Source organism: Tupaia chinensis, unplaced genomic scaffold (assembly GCF_000334495.1).
Source record: "Tupaia chinensis unplaced genomic scaffold, TupChi_1.0 Scaffold000558_1, whole genome shotgun sequence".
Lineage (NCBI taxonomy): Eukaryota > Metazoa > Chordata > Mammalia > Scandentia > Tupaiidae > Tupaia > Tupaia belangeri.
In genome coordinates this window covers 1,690,272-1,701,363 of record NW_006160070.1, presented here as the reverse complement: position 1 = coordinate 1,701,363, position 11,092 = coordinate 1,690,272, and the positions used below count along the sequence as shown (strand labels likewise).

At 59.0% G+C, this 11,092-nt stretch overlaps 1 protein-coding gene across 1 annotated transcript in view; it reads left to right on the top strand.

Moving 5' to 3' along the window:
* The window catches only part of HRH3 (histamine receptor H3), an 18,100-nt gene extending 8,458 nt beyond the window's left edge, over window positions 1-9,642 (top strand). The window contains exons 4-5 of the mRNA XM_006157728.1: window positions 384-550; window positions 8,261-9,642. Of these exons, the coding sequence (XP_006157790.1) occupies window positions 384-550; window positions 8,261-9,184 (1,091 nt within the window). The 3' untranslated portion in view covers window positions 9,185-9,642. The remainder of the gene's footprint in view (window positions 1-383; window positions 551-8,260) is intronic.
* The last annotated feature ends 1,450 nt before the right edge of the window (window positions 9,643-11,092 follow it).

Genomic DNA, 11,092 nt, shown 5'->3' with positions numbered 1-11,092 from the left:
CGGCGGGCGAGGGCCGGCGTAGCTGCCGCCAAGCGCCCTTTCCGCCAGGAGATGGGCTTTCTCGGGTTCCAAGCAGTTGAAGGAGCGTGGTCCAAAGCCGGGTAGGGGCTGCGATCCAGGAGAGGAGGGTCTCCTGGTGTGGGGGGGAATTCTCTTCCTCCCTCCCTTTGAGGGCCCGGAGGGCAGAGCCCAGAGTCGCTTCCAGGCAGGCCCTGCGGTCTTCTTCCCTTCCGCCTTCAAGCGCAGGGGCTGCCAGTCCCGGGGGCTGTGGGGTGGGCACAGCAGGGCCTAGGAGGCAGGGAGGGTAAGATGAAGGTCCTGCTGCCTCCCTAGGGTAGCCCATCTGCCCTGCCACATCCCACCACAGCCCTCCTCTCCCTCAGGCGCCTTCTGCATCCCTCTGTATGTCCCCTACGTGCTGACCGGCCGCTGGACCTTCGGCCGTGGCCTCTGCAAACTCTGGCTGGTGGTGGACTATCTGCTGTGCACCTCGTCTGTCTTCAACATCGTGCTCATCAGCTACGACCGCTTCCTGTCCGTCACCCGGGCCGTGAGTCGGGAGTCAGGGGTGACCCTGGGGGAACCGGGGAGGGACGGCTGCTCCCGAGCCACGGGCAGGTGCCTGACCGGCTTGGTCTCCACTGGCCTCACGCCTGGCACTTGGGCGCTCTGTGGCCAACCACTGGCTCAGTGGCCGTTTGCTGCCAGCTGGGGAGGTCCTGGCACAGCGGAGACAGGAAGTCTGGCCGTTGCTGGAGGGTGCCGCCCTCGACCCTGCAGCAAGTCGGGTCCCAGGGCTCTGGGGCCAAAGCTCCTGGTGTGTCCCTGGCACACACAGACACACACAGGCTGCAGGGGACAGGCAGCAGCTCCCAGCTCCACAGGGATCCTCTGAGTGGCCACAGGGTCACGGGTGCTGCCTCCCTCTTCTCCAGGGTCAGGTGGCCTGAGGCTGTCTGGTGGGGACTCTGTCTGGGGGTGCACGTCCTGTTCCAGCCTCGAAGTACGAGATGGTGGGCCTGGGAGCTCTTGAGCCCCTGCACCTGTGGCCTCTCCTCCTTCCCGGGGCTACCAGGAGGAGGGCCGTCCAGAGCTGCTGCCGTTGTGAGGGCTAGCCCAGCTGACACCAGGGCAGAGTACGCACAGGGCCCGGTGTACAGCGGGTGTCCACACACCTCTGACCACGTGACTCTGACCAGTGCTCCCATAAAAGCCACTGGGCTGGGGGACCAGCAGGTGCCCAACTGCGGTTCGAGTCCCAGACCTGGCAGCTTAGAAACCACGGCAGGCATGTGACATGTGTGCCTGTAATCCTAGGAGGAGGGATTGCGGCGTGGCCATCCCACCAGGGAGGTGATTTCTCACTTTCCCTCTCACTGTCTCTCAGTCTCTGTAATCCTAGGAGGAGGGATTGCGGCGTGGCCATCCCACCAGGGAGGTGATTTCTCACTTTCCCTCTCACCGTCTCTCAGTCTCTGGCAAGACGTCCTATGGCAAAACCTAAAAGAAAGAAAAGCCATGGCAATGGTTGGGAGGGGAGGGGCTCTCCCACTGAGACGCTCAACAAGATCTTCAGCCCTTCCTGCCACCCTGCCCCTACAGTGGGGCTCTCTCTGCCCTCGGAGCCAGCCTCCTGCAGAGGTCCTGGTGTGGATCTCAGACACCTGTCACAGGTGTGCAGGGCGTTCTCCGAGTCACGCCCCGCTCCCCAGGGTGTGGGTGCCTATGCTGGGACAGGCTGGAACCCCCTCCACCCTGCCGAGCACAGTGAGCTGCTGAGGACAGCCCAGCCTGGCCAGGCATCAGGGGTGCAGGCCTCAGAGCTAGTTCACAGGCAGCTTTGTGTGGAGGGACTCAGGGGCCTGGGGAGGGCTAGCCCAGCTGGGGCTCTCGGAGAGGGTGGCAGCCACACAGCATGGGTGGAGGGAAGAGAAAGGAGGGGAGAGGAGGAGGGAACGCCACTGCTGCCATGGCCGACACCCAGGGCTGCTGGGAGCTCTGATCTGGTGCTCCTGCCTCCCTGTCCCCTGACCGGCCTGTCCCGCTGCAGGTGTCATACCGAGCTCAGCAGGGCGACACACGGAGGGCAGTGCGGAAGATGGTGCTGGTATGGGTGCTGGCCTTCCTGCTCTACGGCCCGGCCATCCTGAGCTGGGAGCACCTGTCGGGCGGCAGCTCCATCCCTGAGGGCCACTGCTACGCCGAGTTCTTCTACAACTGGTACTTCCTCATCACGGCCTCCACGCTCGAGTTCTTCACGCCCTTCCTCAGCGTGGCCTTCTTCAACCTCAGTATCTACCTGAACATCCAGAGGCGTGCTCGCCTCCGCCTGGACCTCCTAGGAGGAGGGATTGCAGTGTGGCCATCCCACCAGGGAGGTGATTTCTCACTTTCCCTCTCACTGTCTCTCAGTCTCTGTAATCCTAGGAGGAGGGATTGCAGTGTGGCCATCCCACCAGGGAGGTGATTTCTCACTTTCCCTCTCACTGTCTCTCAGTCTCTGTAATCCTAGGAGGAGGGATTGCAGTGTGGCCATCCCACCAGGGAGGTGATTTCTCACTTTCCCTCTCACTGTCTCTCAGTCTCTGTAATCCTAGGAGGAGGGATTGCAGTGTGGCCATCCCACCAGGGAGGTGATTTCTCACTTTCCCTCTCACTGTCTCTCAGTCTCTGTAATCCTAGGAGGAGGGATTGCAGTGTGGCCATCCCACCAGGGAGGTGATTTCTCACTTTCCCTCTCACTGTCTCTCAGTCTCTGTAATCCTAGGAGGAGGGATTGCAGTGTGGCCATCCCACCAGGGAGGTGATTTCTCACTTTCCCTCTCACTGTCTCTCAGTCTCTGTAATCCTAGGAGGAGGGATTGCAGTGTGGCCATCCCACCAGGGAGGTGATTTCTCACTTTCCCTCTCACTGTCTCTCAGTCTCTGTAATCCTAGGAGGAGGGATTGCAGTGTGGCCATCCCACCAGGGAGGTGATTTCTCACTTTCCCTCTCACTGTCTCTCAGTCTCTGTAATCCTAGGAGGAGGGATTGCAGTGTGGCCATCCCACCAGGGAGGTGATTTCTCACTTTCCCTCTCACTGTCTCTCAGTCTCTGTAATCCTAGGAGGAGGGATTGCAGTGTGGCCATCCCACCAGGGAGGTGATTTCTCACTTTCCCTCTCACTGTCTCTCAGTCTCTGTAATCCTAGGAGGAGGGATTGCAGTGTGGCCATCCCACCAGGGAGGTGATTTCTCACTTTCCCTCTCACTGTCTCTCAGTCTCTGTAATCCTAGGAGGAGGGATTGCAGTGTGGCCATCCCACCAGGGAGGTGATTTCTCACTTTCCCTCTCACTGTCTCTCAGTCTCTGTAATCCTAGGAGGAGGGATTGCAGTGTGGCCATCCCACCAGGGAGGTGATTTCTCACTTTCCCTCTCACTGTCTCTCAGTCTCTGTAATCCTAGGAGGAGGGATTGCAGTGTGGCCATCCCACCAGGGAGGTGATTTCTCACTTTCCCTCTCACTGTCTCTCAGTCTCTGTAATCCTAGGAGGAGGGATTGCAGTGTGGCCATCCCACCAGGGAGGTGATTTCTCACTTTCCCTCTCACTGTCTCTCAGTCTCTGTAATCCTAGGAGGAGGGATTGCAGTGTGGCCATCCCACCAGGGAGGTGATTTCTCACTTTCCCTCTCACTGTCTCTCAGTCTCTGTAATCCTAGGAGGAGGGATTGCAGTGTGGCCATCCCACCAGGGAGGTGATTTCTCACTTTCCCTCTCACTGTCTCTCAGTCTCTGTAATCCTAGGAGGAGGGATTGCAGTGTGGCCATCCCACCAGGGAGGTGATTTCTCACTTTCCCTCTCACTGTCTCTCAGTCTCTGTAATCCTAGGAGGAGGGATTGCAGTGTGGCCATCCCACCAGGGAGGTGATTTCTCACTTTCCCTCTCACTGTCTCTCAGTCTCTGTAATCCTAGGAGGAGGGATTGCAGTGTGGCCATCCCACCAGGGAGGTGATTTCTCACTTTCCCTCTCACTGTCTCTCAGTCTCTGTAATCCTAGGAGGAGGGATTGCAGTGTGGCCATCCCACCAGGGAGGTGATTTCTCACTTTCCCTCTCACTGTCTCTCAGTCTCTGTAATCCTAGGAGGAGGGATTGCAGTGTGGCCATCCCACCAGGGAGGTGATTTCTCACTTTCCCTCTCACTGTCTCTCAGTCTCTGTAATCCTAGGAGGAGGGATTGCAGTGTGGCCATCCCACCAGGGAGGTGATTTCTCACTTTCCCTCTCACTGTCTCTCAGTCTCTGTAATCCTAGGAGGAGGGATTGCAGTGTGGCCATCCCACCAGGGAGGTGATTTCTCACTTTCCCTCTCACTGTCTCTCAGTCTCTGTAATCCTAGGAGGAGGGATTGCAGTGTGGCCATCCCACCAGGGAGGTGATTTCTCACTTTCCCTCTCACTGTCTCTCAGTCTCTGTAATCCTAGGAGGAGGGATTGCAGTGTGGCCATCCCACCAGGGAGGTGATTTCTCACTTTCCCTCTCACTGTCTCTCAGTCTCTGTAATCCTAGGAGGAGGGATTGCAGTGTGGCCATCCCACCAGGGAGGTGATTTCTCACTTTCCCTCTCACTGTCTCTCAGTCTCTGTAATCCTAGGAGGAGGGATTGCAGTGTGGCCATCCCACCAGGGAGGTGATTTCTCACTTTCCCTCTCACTGTCTCTCAGTCTCTGTAATCCTAGGAGGAGGGATTGCAGTGTGGCCATCCCACCAGGGAGGTGATTTCTCACTTTCCCTCTCACTGTCTCTCAGTCTCTGTAATCCTAGGAGGAGGGATTGCAGTGTGGCCATCCCACCAGGGAGGTGATTTCTCACTTTCCCTCTCACTGTCTCTCAGTCTCTGTAATCCTAGGAGGAGGGATTGCAGTGTGGCCATCCCACCAGGGAGGTGATTTCTCACTTTCCCTCTCACTGTCTCTCAGTCTCTGTAATCCTAGGAGGAGGGATTGCAGTGTGGCCATCCCACCAGGGAGGTGATTTCTCACTTTCCCTCTCACTGTCTCTCAGTCTCTGTAATCCTAGGAGGAGGGATTGCAGTGTGGCCATCCCACCAGGGAGGTGATTTCTCACTTTCCCTCTCACTGTCTCTCAGTCTCTGTAATCCTAGGAGGAGGGATTGCAGTGTGGCCATCCCACCAGGGAGGTGATTTCTCACTTTCCCTCTCACTGTCTCTCAGTCTCTGTAATCCTAGGAGGAGGGATTGCAGTGTGGCCATCCCACCAGGGAGGTGATTTCTCACTTTCCCTCTCACTGTCTCTCAGTCTCTGTAATCCTAGGAGGAGGGATTGCAGTGTGGCCATCCCACCAGGGAGGTGATTTCTCACTTTCCCTCTCACTGTCTCTCAGTCTCTGTAATCCTAGGAGGAGGGATTGCAGTGTGGCCATCCCACCAGGGAGGTGATTTCTCACTTTCCCTCTCACTGTCTCTCAGTCTCTGTAATCCTAGGAGGAGGGATTGCAGTGTGGCCATCCCACCAGGGAGGTGATTTCTCACTTTCCCTCTCACTGTCTCTCAGTCTCTGTAATCCTAGGAGGAGGGATTGCAGTGTGGCCATCCCACCAGGGAGGTGATTTCTCACTTTCCCTCTCACTGTCTCTCAGTCTCTGTAATCCTAGGAGGAGGGATTGCAGTGTGGCCATCCCACCAGGGAGGTGATTTCTCACTTTCCCTCTCACTGTCTCTCAGTCTCTGTAATCCTAGGAGGAGGGATTGCAGTGTGGCCATCCCACCAGGGAGGTGATTTCTCACTTTCCCTCTCACTGTCTCTCAGTCTCTGTAATCCTAGGAGGAGGGATTGCAGTGTGGCCATCCCACCAGGGAGGTGATTTCTCACTTTCCCTCTCACTGTCTCTCAGTCTCTGTAATCCTAGGAGGAGGGATTGCAGTGTGGCCATCCCACCAGGGAGGTGATTTCTCACTTTCCCTCTCACTGTCTCTCAGTCTCTGTAATCCTAGGAGGAGGGATTGCAGTGTGGCCATCCCACCAGGGAGGTGATTTCTCACTTTCCCTCTCACTGTCTCTCAGTCTCTGTAATCCTAGGAGGAGGGATTGCAGTGTGGCCATCCCACCAGGGAGGTGATTTCTCACTTTCCCTCTCACTGTCTCTCAGTCTCTGTAATCCTAGGAGGAGGGATTGCAGTGTGGCCATCCCACCAGGGAGGTGATTTCTCACTTTCCCTCTCACTGTCTCTCAGTCTCTGTAATCCTAGGAGGAGGGATTGCAGTGTGGCCATCCCACCAGGGAGGTGATTTCTCACTTTCCCTCTCACTGTCTCTCAGTCTCTGTAATCCTAGGAGGAGGGATTGCAGTGTGGCCATCCCACCAGGGAGGTGATTTCTCACTTTCCCTCTCACTGTCTCTCAGTCTCTGTAATCCTAGGAGGAGGGATTGCAGTGTGGCCATCCCACCAGGGAGGTGATTTCTCACTTTCCCTCTCACTGTCTCTCAGTCTCTGTAATCCTAGGAGGAGGGATTGCAGTGTGGCCATCCCACCAGGGAGGTGATTTCTCACTTTCCCTCTCACTGTCTCTCAGTCTCTGTAATCCTAGGAGGAGGGATTGCAGTGTGGCCATCCCACCAGGGAGGTGATTTCTCACTTTCCCTCTCACTGTCTCTCAGTCTCTGTAATCCTAGGAGGAGGGATTGCAGTGTGGCCATCCCACCAGGGAGGTGATTTCTCACTTTCCCTCTCACTGTCTCTCAGTCTCTGTAATCCTAGGAGGAGGGATTGCAGTGTGGCCATCCCACCAGGGAGGTGATTTCTCACTTTCCCTCTCACTGTCTCTCAGTCTCTGTAATCCTAGGAGGAGGGATTGCAGTGTGGCCATCCCACCAGGGAGGTGATTTCTCACTTTCCCTCTCACTGTCTCTCAGTCTCTGTAATCCTAGGAGGAGGGATTGCAGTGTGGCCATCCCACCAGGGAGGTGATTTCTCACTTTCCCTCTCACTGTCTCTCAGTCTCTGTAATCCTAGGAGGAGGGATTGCAGTGTGGCCATCCCACCAGGGAGGTGATTTCTCACTTTCCCTCTCACTGTCTCTCAGTCTCTGTAATCCTAGGAGGAGGGATTGCAGTGTGGCCATCCCACCAGGGAGGTGATTTCTCACTTTCCCTCTCACTGTCTCTCAGTCTCTGTAATCCTAGGAGGAGGGATTGCAGTGTGGCCATCCCACCAGGGAGGTGATTTCTCACTTTCCCTCTCACTGTCTCTCAGTCTCTGTAATCCTAGGAGGAGGGATTGCAGTGTGGCCATCCCACCAGGGAGGTGATTTCTCACTTTCCCTCTCACTGTCTCTCAGTCTCTGTAATCCTAGGAGGAGGGATTGCAGTGTGGCCATCCCACCAGGGAGGTGATTTCTCACTTTCCCTCTCACTGTCTCTCAGTCTCTGTAATCCTAGGAGGAGGGATTGCAGTGTGGCCATCCCACCAGGGAGGTGATTTCTCACTTTCCCTCTCACTGTCTCTCAGTCTCTGTAATCCTAGGAGGAGGGATTGCGGCGTGGCCATCCCACCAGGGAGGTGATTTCTCACTTTCCCTCTCACTGTCTCTCAGTCTCTGTAATCCTAGGAGGAGGGATTGCGGCGTGGCCATCCCACCAGGGAGGTGATTTCTCACTTTCCCTCTCACCGTCTCTCAGTCTCTGGCAAGACGTCCTATGGCAAAACCTAAAAGAAAGAAAAGCCATGGCAATGGTTGGGAGGGGAGGGGCTCTCCCACTGAGACGCTCAACAAGATCTTCAGCCCTTCCTGCCACCCTGCCCCTACAGTGGGGCTCTCTCTGCCCTCGGAGCCAGCCTCCTGCAGAGGTCCTGGTGTGGATCTCAGACACCTGTCACAGGTGTGCAGGGCGTTCTCCGAGTCACGCCCCGCTCCCCAGGGTGTGGGTGCCTATGCTGGGACAGGCTGGAACCCCCTCCACCCTGCCGAGCACAGTGAGCTGCTGAGGACAGCCCAGCCTGGCCAGGCATCAGGGGTGCAGGCCTCAGAGCTAGTTCACAGGCAGCTTTGTGTGGAGGGACTCAGGGGCCTGGGGAGGGCTAGCCCAGCTGGGGCTCTCGGAGAGGGTGGCAGCCACACAGCATGGGTGGAGGGAAGAGAAAGGAGGGGAGAGGAGGAGGGAACGCCACTGCTGCCATGGCCGACACCCAGGGCTGCTGGGAGCTCTGATCTGGTGCTCCTGCCTCCCTGTCCCCTGACCGGCCTGTCCCGCTGCAGGTGTCATACCGAGCTCAGCAGGGCGACACACGGAGGGCAGTGCGGAAGATGGTGCTGGTATGGGTGCTGGCCTTCCTGCTCTACGGCCCGGCCATCCTGAGCTGGGAGCACCTGTCGGGCGGCAGCTCCATCCCTGAGGGCCACTGCTACGCCGAGTTCTTCTACAACTGGTACTTCCTCATCACGGCCTCCACGCTCGAGTTCTTCACGCCCTTCCTCAGCGTGGCCTTCTTCAACCTCAGTATCTACCTGAACATCCAGAGGCGTGCTCGCCTCCGCCTGGACCGGGCCCGCGAGCCAGCCGGCCCGGAGCCCCCGCCCGAGGCCCAGCCCTCGCCACCCCCGCCGCCACCTGGTTGCTGGGGCTGCTGGCAGAAGGGGCACGGAGAGGCCATGCCCCTACACAGGTACGGGGTGGGCGAGACGGCCCCTGGGGCCGAGGCCGGGGAGACAGCCCCCGGGGGCAGCAGTGGTGGGGGTGCCATGGCCTCGCCCACCTCCAGCTCTGGCAGCTCCTCAAGGGGCACCGACAGGCCGCGCTCACTCAAGAGGGGCTCCAAGCCATCCGCATCTTCTGCGTCCCTGGAGAAGCGCATGAAGATGGTGTCCCAGAGCATCACCCAGCGCTTCCGGCTGTCACGGGACAAGAAGGTGGCCAAGTCTCTGGCCATCATCGTGAGCATCTTCGGGCTGTGCTGGGCCCCCTACACCCTGCTGATGATCGTCCGTGCTGCCTGCCACGGCCGCTGCGTCTCTGACCACTGGTACGAGACGTCCTTCTGGCTTCTGTGGGCCAACTCGGCCGTCAACCCTGTCCTCTACCCACTGTGCCACTACAGCTTCCGCCGGGCCTTCACCAAGCTGCTGTGCCCCCAGAGACTCAAGGTCCAGCCCCACGGCTCCCTGGAGCAGTGCTGGAAGTGAGCTGCCTCCGGCCCCACTACCACACCCCTCTGGGCCCTCCTTGGGTTCCCGCATGGCCTGGCCACACTGCCCCTGGCTAGCTCGGCCCCCAGGGAGAGTCTTGCCTTGACCATGTCCTGCCCCACATGCCACGACTGCCTCAGCCCTTCTGCTCACTGAGGAGGCAGTGTGACAGGCTGGTCTCAGAGGCCCTCACCCGCTCCGTGGGAATGAGGGTGGCCCATGCTGCCACTCGCAGCCAGGCTGCACCCAGGTGGGACCATGCCCAGTCCCGCCCTGCTGCCCACCCCATGCAGTGCAGCGGCTGTGCCATCCACCCTCTGCTCAATCACAAGTGTGTTCTTCCGAAGCAAATGCTTGGTGTGCACTCCATGGCTCCTGCGCGTGCACACACACATGCGCGCATACGTACATGCACACCCACGCGCATACGCACACACCCACAGATGTGCACACCCACGCACGCAAACACACGTGCATACGCACACACCCACAGACGCGCACACCCACGCACGCAAACACACGAGATGCACACACCCAGGCACGCACACGCGCATACGCACACACCCACAGATGCGCACACCCACGCACGCACACACGCGCATACGCACACACCCACAGATGCGCACACCCACGCGCGCATACGCACACACCCACAGATGCGCACACCCACGCACGCACACACCCAGATGCGCGCATATGCACACGTACATGCACACACCCACACATGTGCACATGCACACCCACACGTGCGCACACATGCATGCACACACCCACACACGCACGCACGCCTTCCCTTGCTGAGGGGAGCCTGGATGCTGCCTTCGCTGCTGTTCGCCCCTTGCTTTGGTCTAGGCAGGCTCCTTCGTGCTTCCCCCAACTCTCTGCCCCAAAGTGTCAAGTGGCCCTTGGAACCTTGAAGCCCTTCTCTGCTACCCGTCCTGGCTGTCCTCAGGAAGACGGAGAAGAAAACACGTCTGTGAGCTTGATGTCCCTCGGATGTTCAATCAAGAGACAAATTGCTGAGGGGCGGGCTGGGCTGGCAGGTGTGGGCTCCCACCCCGCCCGCTGGCTTCCGGCTGAGCTCTCCAGCTGCTTCTGCCTGCCCGCCCCTCTGGACTCCGCGGGGCCTGAGGCGGTGGCCTGCCCTGCCTGCACTGGTGCCACCTGCTTGGCCAGAATCTTCTGGGGCCTTTGGGTAGGAGGGGCCTGGCCAAACCAAGGGTCCTGAGGCTCTGGGGCCGGGCCGTCAGGAGGGCCCCGGCTGCTTGGCGCGTCTCGTACCCTGAGCCTGGTGCCCTGCATGCCTTGCTGCTGCGTGCCCGCCCTGCTGTCACGTGCCTGTCCTGCTGCCTGCAATCTGCAAGCTCACAGTAAAGTGTATTTTTGTATCGGGGCTGGTTCTTGAGCACTCCTTGGGTGGTCAGGGCCGCGGGGAGCTCCACGGAGACGAGACCATGGAGGGTCACGGCAGAGCGCCCCTGCGCACCAGGGCTTGATCTAAGGAGGGGCCAGCAGCTCCTGCAGCCCCTACCTGGTTCAGCTGCCACCCCGGGAGCCATGATGTCTCCAGGTCATGATCTCCACCTGGGATGCAGGACGGCTACCAAGCAGGACTTGGGGCCTAAGGAGGATTCTGGCCAAGCCCCACACACTGAGAGGGGTGTGTCAGGGAGGGGTGGCAGGGAGGTGTAGGGACAGGGTTTCTGGGGATCCAGGGCCTGAGCTGAGCTCGAAGGGCTGTGGGAGGGATGGGGGGCAGGGCAAAGGCCTGGAGGTGGGGCCGAGGCGAGTAGCGCAGAGTGCAGGGTGGAGGGCACTCTCCAGCAGCAGCTCTGAGGGAAGGCACGGCCCTCGCCCAGTGCTGGGAGGCAGGCTGGCTCCAACGGAGGCCACTCTATGGCTGGG